Source organism: Chanos chanos, chromosome 3, assembly GCF_902362185.1.
Source record: "Chanos chanos chromosome 3, fChaCha1.1, whole genome shotgun sequence".
Lineage (NCBI taxonomy): Eukaryota > Metazoa > Chordata > Actinopteri > Gonorynchiformes > Chanidae > Chanos > Chanos chanos.
In genome coordinates, this window is record NC_044497.1 from 31,041,498 (window position 1) to 31,061,940 (window position 20,443).

General features: G+C 42.7%; 1 protein-coding gene across 2 annotated transcripts; it reads left to right on the plus strand.

The window, feature by feature from the left end:
* The first annotated feature begins 341 nt into the window (after positions 1-341).
* On the plus strand, positions 342-20,073 carry noc2l (NOC2-like nucleolar associated transcriptional repressor). 2 transcript variants are annotated; one of them, XM_030768576.1, is made up of 19 exons: positions 342-400; positions 883-1,011; positions 2,531-2,714; positions 2,949-3,059; positions 3,724-3,838; positions 4,188-4,281; positions 4,439-4,517; positions 4,627-4,737; positions 5,225-5,338; positions 5,542-5,730; positions 5,994-6,133; positions 6,582-6,693; positions 8,421-8,534; positions 11,079-11,180; positions 11,995-12,138; positions 14,731-14,844; positions 16,009-16,141; positions 18,823-18,933; positions 19,648-20,073. In XM_030768576.1, exons 1-19 carry the CDS (start codon positions 381-383, stop codon positions 19,791-19,793), a joined length of 2,262 nt encoding a protein of 753 aa, XP_030624436.1. In that variant the 5' UTR covers positions 342-380; the 3' UTR covers positions 19,794-20,073. The 2 variants fall into 2 exon arrangements, with proteins under 2 accessions (XP_030624436.1, XP_030624437.1); XM_030768577.1 differs by having other exon boundaries at positions 16,009-16,117; positions 18,793-18,923; positions 19,668-20,073.
* Positions 20,074-20,443: the final 370 nt, after the last annotated feature.

The window sequence follows — 20,443 nt, forward strand, 5'->3', positions numbered from 1 at the left end:
TTACGGCTACAGAAAGGAGTTTTCAGTTGATGACACTTGAAATCAGAAAATCATGTCGATGGGTAACTTAGAAATCTTACACTACAGGGTGTCATGCTTTGCGCATGTATACAGGAAAGAATTAAATAATACCTTCATTATACTAGGGTAAATGAAAGAAAGGAAATAAAATTCATTGAGAATATATCCAAAATAACTATTTTGTGGCAAATCGATGTACATTCCCCCGTAAGCAATAGAACGAAAACCAAAACCGAATGTTTTTCTCGAACAGTTTTCGTGCTAAATGTTCCGTCAAACTAAACATCACCAGTACTGCGTTCGGGACAGCGGTGCATTGTGGGAGTTGCATCTGTAAGCAGGCACGTTTTTGATCAAGCATGGCAGCAACAAGCAAGAGGTAAGCCCTTTAAAATGTTACTACGCTTATCCTCTGAGAAACGAAGCATCAGTATATTGTTTATCCAACTGACCTGAAGTTATTATCTGTGGTATGCGGCCACAGTATTTGTTTGCATTTACTTTGCTTAGTAGAGCTAAGTCTGAATTGAATTGATAGCACATGAGAGCTAGCTACATACTATTAATCATAGTTAACTAATTATGAAGGGTTTGAAAGTTCCTGATAGTATCAGGAAGTTGTAACAGCTGGTCGAATTGATACCTTTGCTAACTGTTGATCATATTCTTTCTTCCTAATGTCATCTACGTAGTAGCAGTAGCTAGCTAGCTAGCTCAGTTTACAATAAGAGTAAGGGTCTGGGTTCGGCAGATGGGTGCACTACTTTTCCGCTCTGATTCTTCTCTGAATTCTGTGCTTGTTGGATCTGTGGACAACATGTCATCTAGGTTTAATGTGTTCCTGCTTTTGTGTTTTCACAGAAAATTAGAGGACCTTAGTGTTGACGAGTTCCTAGTTTCTGGTTTTGATTCCGGCGATGAGGAGCACTCTGAAGAAGAGATTTCTTTTAAGCAAAATGGGAAAAGTAAAACATCTGAAGCTCAAGAGAAGTGAGTGTTATTTTCATCCTACATGCACGGGAACAGTTGAAATGTACAGTTCTGACTGTAGTGTATATCTTACACACATTGGTAAACTGATGAAAAGTGTGGTCTTTGCACATGGATACCTGAACTAACATGAAATAGCAGACAATCCCGTAGTTCTGATTGCTCTAAATCCTGTGGATCTAATTGGCTGCAAGTACCATACAACAAGGGCAGAGAGCCTAAAAGCCAAAAACGAACGTAGATATCATGAGAGATTCTGTCTCTGTAAATTTCTTTATATTGGAAATGGGTCTATCTGGGCAATATTCTAGTGTCTTATTTTCAGTGTGTCACTCACACAAAATACATGCATCTTCATCATCGATACACCTTCAAGCATGTTACCAAATGGTAAAATTGCATGCAGCTTGGCACCCTAGAAGTAAAAGACAAAATTCCCGGACATAATTTTTGACAAAGCTAAAATCACGTTAACTTATCCAAATAGTCTTAACCTCACAAACCCGCTCTTAATCTGGCTATAAATGGCATAACCTTCTCACCCTCATCAAACCCTCCACAACTGTCAGTCACCTCACCGTCATTTTTGATTTTTTTTTTTGTACCTTTCCTTTTTTTCTTTCTTCTTTTTAATGAATATTGCACGATGCCATCTGTCTCTCAGCATGCTGGTTCACGTCCTTCAAACTCCTGCCATAACTACTGCAGTGGACTTTTCACTGGAACCACTTTAAAAGACTCCATTGTGTCTAAACTAAATGTCAGAATTGTCAAAGACACTTACCACACATCACACCCTTTTTCTACCAGCTAAACTGGTTACCCACCTTCTTACACATCTGGAGCAAACTTCTCCTCATCAGCCTTCAAAGCACTGTAGGGTCTGTCTCCACCCTGACAGACAGAGTTAGTCTTCCCATACGCTCCTACACACACACACACACTCCTACACACACCCTCCTGTCAGTCCATCAGACCAGAGTCTCATCTTTGGGAGGAAGGCCGTGTCGGTTCATGGCTGCCAGACTCTGGAACACTCTACCACACCTCAGCGATTGCATTAACATTGCATCCTTCAGCTCAAGTCCCTCTGAAGACCCCAAGTGTCTTCCATTTCCTCAGTTGCCTCTTTGGGGTTTTTTTTTTGAAGCCTATAAATGTATTTACCTGTGTTTTTATATTGTAAATTTGACCTTAGGTTTGCGAAAGACCTTTTATAAACAAAATATATTACTGTTTAAAGTACCTGTAGGGACAACAGATATGATTCACCGCTCTGCGTGTTTCATTGTGTTCTTTTACCATCCTTACTTCTAGCAGAAAAAAAAGACTATTTTGTACCTTTGATCTTTACATTTTTGTTTTTCACCGAGAGCTTTCTGTTCTGTCTCTCGCTCTGTAATTTCTGGCTCTGGTGGCTTTGTGGTATGTTTCATACAGTATATAATATTCATAAGTAGGGTTTTGGTTCTTTGGCCACTCTTACTTTCTGACTCATGCTTCTTGCTCTACGTCCCAGGGCTGTCAAAAAGAAGGGTAAAGCTTCAGAACACAAAGACCAACTGTCCAGACTCAAGTCCAAAGATCCTGAATTCTACAAGTTCTTAGAGGAGAATGACCAGAAACTACTTAATTTTGAAGACTCTGACACTTCAGAGGATGAGGACGAACAAAAATACCACACACTCCCCTCTCAGTTGGAGGTATGTGTTGTGTTATTGCCTTGTTATGTGCTTGAGAGTGAACAGTGCTTTGATAAAATGCTCGCTGAATTAATCTACAGTGAAGTCAAATATCCTGCTACTTTTCGCTGCTTCGGTATTTTGCTGTATTCTGGCTGTGTGTGCACTTTTCCACTTTGCGATTCTCTGTCATTGATTTTGTTGTTGTTGTTGTTTTTGTTTGTTTGTTTTTGCTGTGTTTTGTTTTAACACCAGGAGGCCAGCTCAGATGATGATGATGAAAATAAGGATTCAAAAAAGAAGTCAAAGAGTACATCGATCAAAGTCACTGAAAAAATGATTGAGGGATGGAGAGCAGAACTCAAGGTAAAACTTTACTTTTACTGTCAATATTCCTTTCACTTCAGTTTTACTGTGCTTTTAACCCTTTATAGTACAGTGCCTTTGTTGCAGAGCTGTTCATATGTCATAACTGAATGTAAAAATATTAATTATGCTTCATATAGCAACACATTTCTCATTGTCAGTAAGCTTTAGGTTGGTTGATTTGAGTGGAACATAATTGTAGTGGCTGTACTAGATAAGAATGGACAGGTTTTATTTTGGACCCTAAGAATAACAGGCCCAATCAGTTTTATCTTTGTTTGAAATTTCTCCATGCTCAGTAACTCATCACTGTCAATTTTTAAATGTATTTACTGCCCTCCATATAAAAGGTGTGGTTGTCCCTCACAAGCCAGCAAAATCTACCATCAGAGTTTAACCATGAGTAACATAAAATAAATGAACATCCAGAATTTTCATTTTGGAGATAACAATTAAACCCACTCTTGACGCACACAGTAACTGGTCCTCAGAAAATCGCAGCTAGACTATACGTAGTCATTATTGACGTCATCATTCTTTTTTTCCTCTTTTTTTTTTTTTTCCTCATGACTAAATATGTGACCACACATGACTGTTAATGTAATATAGTACCAAAATGACAACAGTACTGGAGTGATCCTGTATAATTTGGCATTTCCTCCAGAACGAGCCCACTCCACGTTTGTTCCGACAAATCACGCAGGCCTTCAAGGCTGCCGTGGCAACCACCAAAGGAGAGTCTGCAGACGAATGTCGCTACTCAGTTCCTGACAGTGCAGGTACCTGTTTGTTTTTACTGGGTCTTTTCTCTTTATTTGAAGGTTTGGTTTGACGTCATCCATATGTCACTTTGCCAAGCCGATGCGTTTTTTTAGAGTACCAACAAAGTACACTAGGTGTCACTGCAATTGTAATAAATCTTAGAGTAGTTGTTTGGCTGCCAAACAAACAGTGGTTTCACAAACATCATCTTAAACAGTTGGAGGAATTGAGCTTTCTCAAGGCTCAGTATTTATAGAAGTATGATTGCATCGTGTAAAAAATTAGGCTTAGTTTTAGGATATTAGTCTTATCCACAGTAATCTAATTTTGAAGCTAACAGACCTCTGTTTTGTGTTTGTCTTACAGTATTCAATGCTCTGATTCTATTTTGCATCAGAGATGTACAGCCAGCCCTTCATAGGATCCTGAATCTGAAGGCTCTAGAGAAAGACCAAAAGAAGTAAACACTTTGTCCTTGCCTTCTCTCACTCCGAGCCTCCGTATCATTGTCCTGTTCACATTGTACAACAATAAAGTTCTAACTGTTGAACGGATCTTTATAGATCCAGTGGTAAAATGCCAGTGGTAAAATACCTTGTGTTTGTTTGTATTTTCAGATTGATATTACCATCATCCAGCTCTAGGTGGCAGAGAAATCAGCTGGACATTAAGATGTACCTGAGTGGTCTTGTTCAGGTATATGTTTTCGATGTTCTGTTTGTCTACATATCAAAGCACTGTTTAATGTAGGTTTAAGAAAAAAAAAACAGTTCAGTAACATATGAAACTGCTTGTTTCCTTACAGCTCCTGTCAAGTTTAACACAGTCAACAGTTGTTGCAGCAGTTTTGCGCCATGCCAATCAGATGGTACCGTTTTTCCTGTGTTTACCCAAACAGTGTCGACAGCTACTGAAGGTGAGGAAAAAAACCGAGATAAACCTGTGTTTGTTACACCCTGAATAAAATTTTAGTCATCATTTTATTGTACAGTTCCTTTTTTAGCAAACACAGATGAGGCAAATTTTTAGTTTATATTTTGAAATGCATGGCTTGTTTGTTTTTGTTTGTGTGTGTGTTTGTTTATTTGGGCTTTTGTACCAGTGTACAGATTAAACTTAAAATTGCAGTGAATATATCTTCATTCAGAAAATGAGTAATAAGTTGGAACTTTGCAGGGATTTACATGCTGGTTTATGAGTTCCTTGTCAAGTCTTGTTTTTATCCTTACTGAAATGTCAGTGTTTGCATACACAGCTGTTTCTGTGGCACTTTCTAATGAAATGCTAAACATCAGTTTTATGGGTAACATTAACCAAAATGCTAGCATGTAATTATCAACCTGTTCAACCTGAATCTCTCTCTCTCTCTCTCTCTCTCTCTCTCTCTCTCTCTCTGTGTGTAGCATCTAATAAAACAGTGGAGCACAGGAGAAGAGACAGTTCGAGTATTGGCTTTCCTTGCTCTAAACAAGATCTGCCGTAACAAACAGGATGTCTACCTAAACCAGATTCTTAAGGTAAACCAATGCAGCTGAACTGTCAATATGTTTATCTTCCTCAACCAAATGAAAAACATGTCAGCAATCTTTGCCGTGCTTACACAGTATACACTGGAATGTAAACTGCTAGCTGTTACATTTCAGTGTAAAAAAATAACATGCACTAGGTCATAATCTACTCAAACGATTGTTCATCCCTCTTTTTTTTTTGTCTTCTTCAGAGCATGTACATCGCATACGTGAGGAACTGTAAGTTCACTTCACCCAACGCCCTGACCATGATTAGCTTCATGCAGCGAACACTGACAGAGATGTACTCACTGGACACACAGGTGTCCTATCAGCATGGCTTCATGTACATCCGCCAGCTGGCCATTCACCTCAGGAATGCCATGAGCATGAAAAAGAAGGTAACACAAAGGCAGAAATAAAGCGAAAATTCAATTGCACGGCTCGGTGACCACCCGGGCCTATTCGTTTGAAACTGATATTAAAATCATCCCTCTCGAATTTTCCTCTGTGTTGTGTCATTAAGGCCCAGCTTTCTCTACATCCCTAACAAATAAAGAACACGGCGTATTTTAAAACCAAACTCTGAAACCACATCATATTTGTGTGTGTGTGTGTGTGTGTGTGTGTGTGTCTGTCTTTCCTGTGTTTTTTTTTGCCACAGGAAACATACCAGGCAGTGTATAATTGGCAGTATGTACACTGTCTCTACCTCTGGTGCAGGGTGTTGAGCACTCTTCACCCCAGTGTGGTCCTAGAGCCCCTCATCTACCCCCTGTGCCAGGTCATCATCGGCTGCATCAAGTAAGCAGGGTCGTCCCTGGAGACCAGTCTGGAGACTGTTTCATCTCTGGTTCTGTTAACACTGTTAATATAGTGTCTAAAAGCTGTACTTGGCTGTTATTAATGTCCTGAAATATAAGTTGAAAACTTCTGTTATGTCCCTGAGGGAAGACAAGGTTTACCACCAGCAGGTGGCACTGTTGACCACTGTTGCACGTACAGTTTGTGTAACTGTTGAACATTTGCCTGCCCAGAGGAGGAGAATATCATCCAATATGTGAATTTGCTTAAACTCAGTCATGGATGTTGTTCTTGAAATGAATTTCTTTTTGATTTAAAAAAAAATATGAGTAATGGTGGTAAGGTGTCGTTAGTATGTCTATAATTGTCTTTACATTAATTAAATAGTCAATTACTTTAGTGGGGACTAGAGATTTTTACTAATTCAAATCCTTGTGTGTGTTTGTAGGTTAGTACCTATCTCACGGTACTACCCATTGCGGTTTCACTGTGTCAGAGCCCTCACCTTGCTCTCCGCCAGCACAAAGACCTTTGTGCCTGTTTTGCCGTTCCTCCTGGAGGTAAGTCCACACAATGTAACTTCCTGCTGGCCCCCTGGCTTGATCGTAGACAGCTTTTGGCCCTGTTCTGTGGTGTGCTCAGTCAACACACAGATGTGAAACCGTTACAGTTGAATATGACGACATTTGGAAACACAGTTTTGTTTTGTTGGGGTTTTATTTCTTTTCGTGATAACCAGTGGACACAACGAAAGCCTAAGGTTAAATATAAGATTCATAAAGATGTGCTTGCCTTTGATATCTGACCCATCTAAATATTTTTTGAAATCAAGTGCACTCTTGCTAAGCTGACGCAACGAAGGGGGAGCCCAGTTTTGGTTTTTGTCTTTGTCTGTTGCTTGTGGGGGGAAAAAGAATGCTAAACAACACAAAGCAAAACAGGCAAGCTGGCCTTAGCGGGTGGTGTTAACTAAGCTTTCAGCTTAGGAGAGGACCAGCAGATAAGACCAAAAAAAAAAAAAAAAGAAACTTAAGACCAAATTGGGGAGGGGGGGTGTTGGTGGGAGCACCAGGCGTGTGTGTGTGAGAGACACCTTCGTTATCAGGAGAAGCGGAGGTCACAAACTGTCAACATTTTCCATGGTGTGAGGCAAGTGACAAAGAGAGAGAGTGTGTGTGTGTGTGTGTGTGTGTGTGCGCGTGCGCGTGGCATGGGCCCCTGCGGTGGCAGCTGTTGTGAGAATAGAAGCGTGGAGGCGGCAGTAGTCAAGACCAACGGAAGAGAGAGGACCATGGGAGGGGGGAGAGGTCACTGCCTGGCTTCAAACTCCCACCAACCCTGACCAGAGCGCGATAAAGCCAGGGTGTGTGTGCGTGTGTGTGAGAGAGAGAGAGAGAGAGAGTTGGGGGGGGTGTATGTGGTTCACGCTCTGCTCAGAAGGTGCTATGCAGACCACATCCTCTCTGCCTGTGGCACCCCCCCCCCCCCCCCCCCCCCTTCTTTCTCCAGGACCCCTTCTCTGCTCCCTGAGTTTATTTGTGATACAACACTTCCTGTTTTTTCACCCTCGTTAAAAAAAAAAAAAAAAAAGAGGAGAGGTGCGCAGCCGCTTGGTTTAATTAGAGAAGCAGACCCCCCCCCCCCGGCTCATTTGGCGCTTCCTGCTGTACTAAGCCCTGAGCGTATCAGGACGGGACCATGCGCCACCACTTCCTCTTGTGTCCCGCAGGCCGACACCACATCCGATGTTTGTACAGACTGGCCGCCCGAGTTCACATTAGCACTTGCATGCGTGTACACACACACACGCACACTCACACACATTCACCATGCAAGATAAGAGTAAATGACCTTCTCAAGCTCTTGAAGTCTCAACTGTCACTGGCTGTGAAAATCTAGTGGATGTTGTGAAGCTAAAACATGTCAGCCAAACTCAACCAAAGATGTGACGAGGGAATGGAGTCACAGAACTCGTGTTAAGTTGACTTTTATATTGATACTTCATATCACTTCTCTAAGTCACAGAGCTGCTGTTGGTGACTGGTTCTTACCATGGCCTTAGTCTGAACTTTTAATGTTTATTCTACTAATCACAAACATAGGAATCAAAAAAATAATTGTGTTTGTTCATGATTTTGATGACATCCAGTGTTGTGTAAAAAAAAAAAAAAAAGAAACCCTTCGTTAATAAAGTAATGATAACGTATGACGTTAAACATTCTTCTTGCTCTCCTAATTGTTCTGTAGGCTTAAGTCCTTTGCGCTGTGTGTTTGCATCTCTCCTCAGGTCCTGCAGCAGGAGGATTTCAATAAGAAACCTGGTCGCATGAGTGCCAAACCCTTCAACTTTGCTGTGATCCTGAAACTGAGCAAGACCAACCTGCAGGAGAAAGCTTACAAGGTGAGGCTTGCCTCCATGATGTATGGCAGGCTGTCTGTTTCACAATGAAATAAAACACTGAAACGTCAGCTGGTATATTCAGAGATGAGCCCTACAGATCTTGCTTTTGTGTCATCTTTTGTAGATCCTGGGAAAGTCATTGAATATGAGTGTAAAGACCCACCTGTTCATTGAATTAGCATATGTATGACTGTTATGTCTGCTCATTGCTACTGTATATTACGTCGCAGACTCTTAAACAGACCCAGTGAACTGGTAAAGCGGTGAAGTGTGAATTGTTTTAATGCCAAAAAGAGGAAATTGGAATACGCAGGTCTGTTAGGTTGAGTCGAGGAGAGGACAAAAATGGACTTAATTTTGGTCATTCAGTGGGTAATAGAGGTGGACGATGAAGCTTTGCATGCACATTACAATATTTCTGGAGTTCTTGACAGTCTCCATGTACACGTTTGTTCTCGAGTCGTCGTGGCACAAAATTTGTAGAGGACGCGTATTACACAACATATCGTCTGTTAAGGTCAGGACAGGTTCAGACATGGGCTAATATGGGCAAAGGGAAAGTAGGTGTGCAGACTTGAGGCAGTGAAAATAAGCTGTTTGTTCAACTTCTCAGTGATGGCAGATTGCAAAATACAGGCTTTTGTCCAAGGTCAAATGTTTTGACCAGTCCCCGATGATAGCTGGACCTAGACTATGCCTATTTTACAAACAAATTCTGTCAGAACCAGTTACACTCTCACTCGTTTTCACTCATTTTTGTCCCTTATTTCACTCGATTAGGTCCATCTTTCATGGTCTTTGTCTTTGGATGTAAGCGGCCAGCTAAGTCAGATGTTAAAACTTATCAGCAGCTTGTTGGGTTTGTGGATGAAGTGTGTTGTTCAGTACCTGTGTATGTTTGTAGGACACACTTGTACAGTAAGTGTGCTTCTGTCACAGACTTTAGCGAGTTTTCTCCATTTGGAAATCTCTTGTATCAACTACGTTTAGACGTCTGTTTTTTTTTTTAAGTCAGAATATGCATTTTTGTCAAAGATATAGCAGTTTTGTAAAAATCTATCATGGTATTCACGTTTCACGACGCATGTGTGTAACGGACATGGGAGTCTGTGTGTACAGGTGCATGTGAATTCCTGTCCTGTTACAAGTAGTCAGTTTATACCAGTGCACGGTCCACTCTTCGATGCGATCGACATTAGGGCTTGGCTGTAAAACTCTAAAGAAAATAGTAACATACAAAATCAAAGTCACATTTACCAGTGGAAAAAGCGTGTACTACCTGGGCTTGGTTTCATAATGATGTATGTTGCACTGGTGTGATTGTAATACTTCCACATAAATATTCAAAGGTTTATGAAAACAAGCTAGGGGTTTCTAAGTGGGGTTTTTTTTAGTCTCTGGTTGACCATGTTTTATGTACGTGTAGAAAAACTTAATACTTGTGTTTTACTCTATGAGGTTGAGTTAAGGTTGAGATCAAAAACTTCTTCAGCTTATTCAGCTGCTTCAATTACTTAACCCTCAAAAACTTCTCATTGTCTAATCAGTGAATATGTGCAGCGTTGAGGGGTCAAAGACAAATATTATCCATTGAGAGGAGGTGCCGTAAATGTTACGTTTCTGTCCAGTGCTGCGTTTCTGACTATAATCTGCTCTCAGAAAGAAACTCAAGTTTTTTCCAGGAATTACTACTGAGGCTTTAGTGATACTTGGACGTTGTGGGTGTATGAGGTTTCATACTGATCATTAACTGTACCATTACATCTAGTCAGTATTCAGGACAGCATTAGTGATGGAGATAGGAAATCTTCGTCTCTCTCTCTCTCTCCCCATTCCTCCACTCTCCGTCTGTCTCTTCTCCCCCCTTTATGCTGCCTGGCTGCAACTGGATTGGTTTTTTGAGATGAAAGCCAATCCGCGGAGGTACACAGCCTAAATCGCCGCACGCCAGGTCACTGCCAAGAGGATTGCCAAACGGGGTTGGAGGGATTATCCTGCTCTCCCCGTTGGCAGGGCCGTTTGCCCTCACGCCACCCAGGACAGGGCGCGTCTTACGCCGTGCCGCGGAGGACACCTCCCCAGGTGGTCTTTGATACCTCCATCCTGTCTAGCCACTCTTACTCACAATAGTCGTCCATTGGGGTGAATCAAGCAGCAGATCTATAGTTCTCAGTGAGAAGCCTTGTCCACTGAGGGCCAGACCGTACATTTGAGTTATGGTAAATGCTGTAAACCTAGTGCTGGGCTCAAATCTTGCCAAGGTTAGCACACGCACGCAAGGCTCCGTAATCTAAAGTACATGAGGTGTCTGTGCGGATCCATCAGGGCGAGGGCAGCGGGCGACAGGTGTGGCATAATCCGATTATGTGCCAAGCCGCTGCTTCCGAGGGTCGGACCTTCCTGGAGCAGCTGTCGACTGCAAAGTGTGTTTGGGATTAAATTTGAATAATGGTGTTGGGAGTTGAGAAGGTGTTAATACGATAGTGTGCAGGCTTTTAGAGGCTAAGCTCTTCTTTTTTTTTTTTTTTTTTGTCTCTGTTCCAGGACGGCCTTATCGAACAGATCTATGACCTTATGCTAGAGTATTTCCACACCCAGGCCTGTACCATCGGCTTCCCTGAACTGGCTCTACCCACCATCATCCAGGTATCTTCACATCTCCACTGCCTGTCTTCACTGGTCTCGGCATAACCACCAACACACAAAAAAAAGATGCCCCCACCCTTCAAGTCCATTTAAATGCATGTGAACCCAAATACTTGGGTATAGCATTCTTACCCAGCGAGAAAAACAGTGCTGTACAGTAAGTGTACTTTTTTTTTTTTTTTTTGTGTTAAATTGCCCTGGCGACTGCTGGGCCCACATCCTGTTTGAGAGGCGGCAGAGGGAAGGCCGTGCTGGGACACCCAGCCGCAGGCCACGGTCCAGCTCCTCCCAGCAGCCTGGCCCTCAGACCTGTCAGAGACTGGCCACATCCTCCCCATGCAGGCCAACTCCCCACTCCCTGCCTCGCTCAGACACACCGTTAAAACACACACACACACACACACACACACACCCAGAGCGCTTATTCTTTTTCACTCATGTGATTCAGCCAGGTATTTTTTTTTTTGTAGGGCACGCCTGTGGTTAATCTGTGGTTTTTAATTGTTGGTATTTGTATTTTGGGTGTTGATAACTGTCTCTTGCTTTCTGAAACGTACTGAGGGCAAGATAACTGAGGCATTGTTTTTTGTTTTTGGTTTGTGGACTGAGATGTGCTCTTTATTTTGCTGCTCTTCTCACAAACGCACACTGCTACATGGTTTAAAAGGAGCGTACTCTAGATGTTTCTTTAGTTTGACATCTTCTCTTTTGCTCCTTTTTTCTCTTTCTCCCTCCTCTACTATTCCCCTCTCTCTTTCCTCTTGCTATCTTTCTCTCTTTCTCTGTCTCTCATCCTCACTCCTTCTGTCTGCAGCTGAAAGCTTTCCTGAAGGAATGCAAAGTGGCCAATTACAGCAAGCAGATCCGGCAGTTGTTGGAGAAGGTACAGGAGAACTGCAACCACATCACAAACCGGAGACAGAGGGCTGCCTTTGGCGTGGCTGACGCCACGGCTGTGGTGAGTGTGTGTGTGTGTGTGTGTGTGTGTGTGTGTGTGTGTTTGCATGCGCGCGTGTGTGGGTGTGTGCGTACGTTGAGCAGACCATCTGGCTCACTGGGCTGTATTGGAGCCCTCATTTCACCTTTGCTCGAGACAACCCTACCTCTGTCTTTCCCATCAGAGATCTGTGCTTTACATCCACTCGCGCTCATTGTGCCTGCGTTGCACACGCTCTGACACATGCGTATTTATAACACATCAAGTTTTCGCCATTCGCCTACAGCAAAGATATTTTTGGTTTGTAGTCTTGTTCACTTTACCAGCAGTGTCTGTAAATGTTGCCCCGTGTATATAAACGCCAGTAGTGTTTGATGGTTTGCTGATGAAAGAATTTTTTTCTTTTTTCAATTCTTTCTTTGCATGATAAAGTTTTGCTGAAGTTACGTCCTTAACATTTTTCATACATTTTGTTTGATTTGTCAGAAGTTGATTCTTGTTTTTACGAATGAACATAGTAATTTCACAGGCAGTTCATCTCTACAGAGAAGGGATGCTCTCTTCTGGAGATGTTATTGCTCTGTGGTGTTTCGTCTCATGGAATGGTATATGCCGTCACACCGCATGACACCAGGTTCTAGACAGAGATATTTTTGTGCCGAAAAGTCCTCATTACTGTTCACCGTCCACTCCAGACAGACCCGACCCGACCCGACCCCGCCTGACCCAGCCTAACTCAAGCCACACAGGTGTCAGCTGGTCACCACCCACAGTCTCTCTTAGAGGACGACATTTGGTTACACCTCTGCCAGATGAGGCCTTAATGTGGTCATTGGCCAGGGGGGTCGTTCTGACCACAGCACATGCAGTATAGTTCACAGACCAGTACAGGAAGAGCAGTCCCAGGTCTCCAGACAGACAAACACACCACAGAAACAGCAGGGTTCAACTGCCTCCGGGGCCTGAACTGGGTCTATGCACATTAAAACACAACAAACAGATAAAGCCTCGTAAAGGTAAACTGGAAACTGCTCTCTCACTCGCAGAGAGGCCACAGCCCAAACAGGTTGTAGATAGGCTTTGTAGTGCTGTGCCATGACACAGTTGAAGGTGGAGATTTTGCAGTAATGTCTAAGGTTTAGTATGATGCTTTTAAGCCAAAATTCATAAAGGATGGTTGAGAGAGAGGGAGAGTGATGTGAAGCAGGGGAGGGAGGGAGGGAGGGAGGGAGGGGTAGGGGGAGGTTAGGAGTTGTTTCCTCTCTGGGGGGCAAGCCATCTCCACTCTCATTCATCACCTCTGCCTCAGTTCATCCAATCCCCACCAGGGCCCTGTTCTCTGATTAATATTTAAGACAGTTTAAGAGTGAAATGGAGGGAGGGGGGGGTTCTCTCTCTCTCTCTCTGTCTCTCTTTCTCTCTCGCCATGTAATGTAGACCAGAGGGGAGCCATGGTAGCACGGTGTCGGCAGACAGTGTGGCACCGTGGCGGGGCTTCGTCTGTCGCCGGTGCTCCCTGTCGGCAGGAGATATGTCCTTCTGTTCCTCCGCCGACACGGCCACCTTGTCACCAGCAATTCTGCCCGGCCGTCAGAAAAGGACATCCTCTTGGCCTCTCGCCCCACAGATTTGTCCAACAAACGACTGAAATTTAATTACTGTCACCTTCGCCCTTCTTTCTGGCACAGGTGGTCTCAAGTCAAGCTAGCACGGCTCGCTCAACTGTAACCGCAAACTAATGAAACGCTTTCCTGGAGCTCATCGCTGGTTTGAGATGCGGGACTTTTTTTTTTTTTTTCCCTCTCAATATCTTGATGAAGTACATGATTTTTTTTTTCGTGGTATCACTTCATTATTATCTTTTTCGAAGAAATTGTTTGATGTAAAGCATGTAGTGTATGTTCATTTTTAGCTTCTGTTTATCTGATGCTGTTTGACGATTTCGTCCTCTCGCGGACAGTTTTCTCCTTTCTTGAATGCGGCACAGACCTTTGACTATTCATTTGACCAGTGTATGTACTGTGGGGTCAGTAAACTGCCTTGCATGGGCCTCTGAGATCCTCTTTGGGGCTTTATGGCATTGTTTGGGTTTTGTTTCTGGATGGTCAGTCTGGTTGTTCACTTTCTAGCCTTGATCATTTTTCACTATCCTACAAACCACTGCAAATTGTTATAAATAAGTTTAGTTAACTGATGACTGTAGCCACAATCTATTATCGTCTATTGGATTTGGAGGTCAGATAATCTTATTTTACCTGATCAATATCATCCGCAAAGACCTTTAGGGGAAGACTGGCATGGATCCATCGGTCTGGCTGCTCTTTCCTCGCTCTCACCCGCTCTCTCCCACCCTCCCATGGTTATCTCGATCAGCAAGATTACGTTCCATTCATCTTCAAACCAGATGTAACATTTAAATTGTTACATCTCCAATTAAACACATTTAAGTACTAAGCGAGAAGTTTCTGAATTTTTTTCTTTTTTTTTTCTTCATTTTCGCCCAAGTCTGCAGCATCCTTTACCTGTTTCCAGTTGGATCAGTCTAACGCCTGTTTCTTGCATGCTAATTTTATGGTTTCATGAACTCTGTGTGTGTGTGTGTGTCTCTGACAGGTGGCATGGGAGAAGCAGACCGCAGAGGAAGGTACTCCTCTAACTAAATACTACAGCCAATGGAAGAAGCTTCGTGAGAAGGAGATACAGCTGGAGATTTCTGGAAAGGAGAGGGTAATTATAATTCATCTTTAGCAACAGAGCATCAAAGCTAAGCAAACCATGATGAGTTTTTTTTTGTTTTGTTTTTGTTTTTTTAAAAGATGAGAGCGACCTCAAACGCCAGAGACAAAGTCAGAGTAACGCTGTTTCATTCTGCTTTTAGGCTTTTTTTTTCTTCTTCTTCTTTACGGTACATTAGACCTGTCTTGATGTAGCACTTCAGTTTTGCCTAGTGTAAATGAGCCTGGAAAGAGAGGCGGTTTTGTAACTGAATGAATGGAATCCTGGGTGTTATTCTTTGTTACGGAGAATTGCTGCTCACAATAGCCATAAGTCTCAATCTTGATGAAGTTGCTGTAGTTTTATAGTTGCAGTTCAGCGGTGCGGTCAGGCCACTCGCGGTGGCTGTGAGCTTGTGTGTTTGTGGTGTAGTGTAGCCTGGAGGACTAATGGAGATGACACCAGGCGCGGCGTTGGCGTCTAGGAAGCGGCAGATTGGCGGAGTAGGCGGCACAGGAAGGCTATTAAAGTGCTCAGCCCTGCGTCCCAGGCTTTGATCCGCTGGCTCCCTAGGCTGAGATCTGATTACAGCTAGTAGCCACCTCCTCTTAGTGTGTGTTTGTGTGTGTGTCTGTGTGTGTGTGTTTGTGCGCGCGTGTGTGTGTGTGTGTGTACACGTGTGCATGTGCTTGTACATTTATGTGTGTATGTATGAGTGAATCTACAAGAACTGCTTTTTATTGTAGTTCATTAAAGTGGAACCATTGTCATATCCTGTGTGTTCTATTGTTGAGAACATTTAAGTGTAATATTTAAGGTAATTCTTTTTTAGAAATTACCCCCAGAAAGAGCAGGAAAGGAAACCACACCCTTTAGCCTAATAAAGGAACATAACATTTTTTACATATGAAACCAGTTTGACAAGGTCTGATTTATGTTTTGGCAATATGTGAGTGTCTGTTTTAACTATTTACAACTAACCTCCAAGAGAATATTGATTTATAGATTTTTGTGATATTTATTCTCATGGAACTGAGTGCAACCACTGAAAATACATAACTACGGTAACTTCTAACTTTTTTTTCTTTAGGGTGGTTATGAATGTTTTTAAAGATCCTGTTCACTGCAACTCACAGGCTATTAACTGTATTTGTTTTTTCTTTTCTTTTTTTTAAGATGGAAGACTTGAACCTCCCTGAAATCAAACGGAGGAAGCCTCAAGAAAAGATGGAGGACAAGAAAGAATTCAAGGGTCTTTTTGAATCAGACAGTGACTCTGATGATGGTGATCTAATGCGCAAAGTTACAGGTATAAATATATATCACAAAAAAAGACTGGATTTTTATTTCTGCATTTTCTTTGTATTTCTGCATTTTATGTGTTTCTTTCTACTCATTTAATGCATGTTTTTGGAGAATGTTTTGTTACTGTAGTTCAGGCAGTTATTTTGTGGAGAGCATATCAGCTGCAGTACCTTTGTCTGTCACTAGGAGGCTGTAGTCCATTGCTCTGTTCTGTCAACAAACCCCTCACAATCACAACTGTAACTGATTTGCGCCTTTGCAATTTAGATATGCACATTTCTGTGTTTAGTTTTTTTGTTTGTTCGTTTGTTTTTTTTAAATAGTTCTCATGAACCACTCCTCCCTAAGACTATCCACTGTGCTAACCAGAAAACTGCTATAAAACATAACACTCTGAATATCAGATCTTTGTGCCACCACTGTAACTCCACGTTTAATGATTTGTTTGTTTAGTGGGTGACCTGCAACCCTCTCTCTCTCTCTCTCTCTCTCTCTCTCTCTCTCTCTCTCTCTCTCTCTCTCTCTCTGAAGCTCATACATTGTGTGAATGAGGCTGGGAAGAAGGCTGTGCAGCTGTCAGTCCTGCCCTCTCTGTCTCCCTTTAACCTCCCCATATCTGTAGTTCCGCATCAGGTCGAGTGTCAGACACAGCACAGGCAGCACTTGCCGATTTTAGGAGCTTTACAGTCGGACTGAAAAAGAGTCCTGCAGGGGTGGGAAGCAACGGGAGGGGATTTTTATTTTGGCATCTGGTATACATTGTGTGGAGTCCCCGCAAACGCCAGGGCAACTGCCTGTCTCTCTCTCTCTCTCTCTCTCTCTCTCTCTCAGGAAACGTTTTTCTTTTCGAAGGCTTGGAACCCAGTGGGGGTTCGTAATTCAAAACAGTTGACTGGAAAGATGTCAGTGGCCGCTCCCTCCGCATGTGGCGTAACCAACCTACCCCCCCCCCCCCCCCCCCCATAACCCCCTCTCCCAGCCCAGACCTAGAGAACACCCCCACATGCATACTAACACACTAACACCTTCTCACTCGTACATACATATTACACACACCGTCTGAATTCCCTTGCCTTGCTTTGCTCCGTTTTTTTTTTTTTAAAGCGCCTGTTGGTACACTCACAGTAAAAGCTGATTTTGTAAAGTCAGTGAACAGTTACTTGCTACTTTTTTTTTTTCCACGGTTACTGTAGGAACCATTATAATACTCGTCATTTTATTGATTGTAGGGTTCTTCCCACTCAGTTTAATAAGGAGATAGTACACACTAACTAGTTTGCCTGACCTTTGTATAGGATTTGAGTACATTTCAGGAAAAGCAGGAAGACAAAAGCTGAGCCATGCTAGGAACTCTTCCAGCAAGGTCTCTGAAAACAATTAAAGGCTTAAAGAGCTCCTGGAGAGAGGGCCTGGCAGTGCCGCTGCTGTAGATGGCTGCTGCCAGTGCGGGTGGCACTGCATAATTAGGTTCTGGGGTGCAAAGAGGATGAGGGGAGGGTAAGAGTGGATGTAGGTGGAAGGAGAGGTGAGATTAGCTATTTTAAGGGTGTACAAAGTCGCGTACAGTTATGTTAATCTGCACTGATACATGTTTGTTGTCCTTTTCGATTGTCTTGTGACTCAAACGTGTTTCATCTCAACCACTGAGATGGAGGGTGCTTTGTCATTTTCTGTCGTTTCCGTTTTGATGTGATTACTGGTGTTTCAGTAAGTAAGAAAGTGTATCTTGTGCGTGTACAACCCAAACTTTTCCTCTCTCTCTAGCCGTCCTTGGACTTTTTTTCCGCTCCTGGATGTTTGTATTTTTTTTTTTTTTTTTTAGTTATTTAGTTATTTTTTTCCTTTCCTTATTTGCCCATAAGAGCCAAAGCTGCATATGTGTGATTGCCGTGTGTTAGTTACCCAGGTCTGCGCCTTTTTAGAAGTCTGGCTGAAGAAAATGCATTGGTATATCAGCGCTGTTCATCTTTAGCTGGAGCTGGGGCCTGCTCTGCTTTCCTCTCACACTGTCTCATCTCTGCTCCGGTAATTAGGGTGGTGGGAGCGTGGCTGGGGAAACGGCCGCTATGCCGCCGCTCACCTCCCCGCCAGCATCTAATCAAATCCCACTTCAAAGCCTAGGGATTTCTCCCTGTTCCTCTCCACGGAGCACAACACGCTAGAAAAAGCTCCCACATCCTCAGATTAACAAGAGCAAATTTGCAGCCATCAGAAGCTAACGCGCTAACCTTATTCTCTTTATATTTATGTAACCAATCTTTAAAGGGGGACATTGGTTCGATGAATATCAAGATAATATTTCCTGTTGACTTTCTGGCACAATCTTGTATAAATGTAACAATTTTGTAGAAATAAACCCAAACTCTGTGAACTAATACCTTTCGGGGGGGAAAATGCCACAAACTAGTGCCAAACCCCATTAATATGTTAAATGTACCACACATTTTTCCCATTTCTTTCCCGTGTTGGCTTAAATACTGTGAAGGGGTACTGAGCACCATGCGGACTGATGTGGATTTGCAGTGAAAGCTGTGTCTTGAATTTATAGTGCCCTTCTGAACAGGATGTTGGGTCTTGGAGGGAAAATAAACCCATACTGTGTTGTCTGTTTAGTCCATGTCTGGTCTGTGCTTTACATTCATTCCAAACATGTAGCTCATAGACAGTTTGATGTTCTCTTCACAGAAAAAGATGGAGATGAGAACTCAGACGATGATGACGAGGGACTAGAGGACCTCTCTGACCTGAGTGGAGATGAAGATGATGATGACGACCTTGAGGGAGAAGCTGATTCAGGTCAGAATGCCCTTAATTATGTATTAATTATGGTTTATGAAGAGTGTGCACATGTTTCTGTCTTAAAGCTAAAAGTTGCTTATGGGAAGTCCATAGCTCCTAACAGAATTCTCACCGCTTGTTTCAAAGAGTACAGTACAGCATATGCATTCAGTTCAGGAATGGGGAGTACAGAGTTTTCTAGCAGAGACTGTGCTCCCCTGGGGAGACTCTCTCAGCTGCTGCTTGGGTTGCAGGTGGGAGTTCTGTAGAGCATCTGAGAGGAATACTTCATTCCAACAAAACAAAAGAGTTGAGCTGGAAAATTTTTAAATACCAAAAAGTCCAGGAAAGGGACATTTCCCATCTCAAAGTGTTTTGAGATATTAAACTCAGATTTGAAGAACATACACATTGTTTGCCTTAGGTAGTTTTTTTCATTTATGAGCTTAGTGCAGGCTGCTGCTAATATCTGAGTGAGAAAAAGAGAGAGTAAAGGCCACAGCTGAAAACTATGGTAACATCAGACAAGGAGCAAGAACCCATCTGCCCAGACCCGCCTCCACAGTGTTATTACTGGATCCTACACTTCTGGTGGGTGGGGAACTTCCCTTGCCATGTATCTCTCCCTTCTGAATGCAGAAGATGCTGAATTCCTCTAAAGCCTATCAAAACCATCTTCAGATCCTCTCGTTTCCCACACCTCCTTACCTCATCTCTCCTTCTCTCTCATAGATGGCAGTGAGGGGGACGAGGAACGGAAGAAAACATCTCATTCGAAAGGAAAAGCGCCCAAGAAACTGTCCAACGAGGACCTGAAGGAGATTGTAGAGGGAGATGAGGACATGGTGGAGGATTTGGAACTTTCTGATGAGGACTAATCTGCATTGCAGCAGCGGAGAGGAACGAATGAATGAATGAACGAATGAATGAACGAATGAATGAACGAATGAATGAACGAATGAATGAACGAATGAATGAATGAATGAATGAATGAATGAGAGGAAAGGAACAGATGCCTCTGCCACACCACCTGTGTGTCTGAAGCAGTTTTGGAGCTGAATTATTCTCAGTTCAGAAAGCAAACACCAGTTATGGGAGTTTTTTTGTTGATGGACAGTTTTGTTTCCTGCAGTTTAAGAATCGTGAATATTTAGTATACGCTTTGTGGTAACACTGAACAAAATAAAATATGGCATCAAAAATTATTTCAGTCTGCTTTTGAAAAATGTGTGGTGTTTCATATTACAAAAACATAATTAAAGAACTTTTCTCAATTGTGAGAGTTGGTTTTAATGTTTGGAATTACCTGTTTAGAATAATTCAGAAACCTTGTGTTCAGGTCTCCAGAGCTGCAACAACTACAGTTTCTTGCATCGCAAAATCCATAGTTTGACTCCACACACAGTGAGCAGTGCAGTCCTTTATATATAAAAGTGTTTTTCTCTCTCTCTCTCCCCCTCCCCCTCTCCCCCAAGACATTTGTGAGCATCAAAACCTTTGCACATGGTGCATTGTGGAGGGTTTTTTT

What these genes read in the sequence shown, in the direction of transcription:
- noc2l (XM_030768576.1), top strand. Translation starts at nt 381, where the DNA reads ATGGCAGCAACAAGCAAGAG. An exon ending in ACCTGAGTGGTCTTGTTCAG is followed by an intron (nt 4,518 to 4,626) that starts GTATATGTTTTC and finishes GTTTCCTTACAG; the next exon opens with CTCCTGTCAAGTTTAACACA. An exon ending in CCATGAGCATGAAAAAGAAG is followed by an intron (nt 5,731 to 5,993) that starts GTAACACAAAGG and finishes TTTTTGCCACAG; the next exon opens with GAAACATACCAGGCAGTGTA.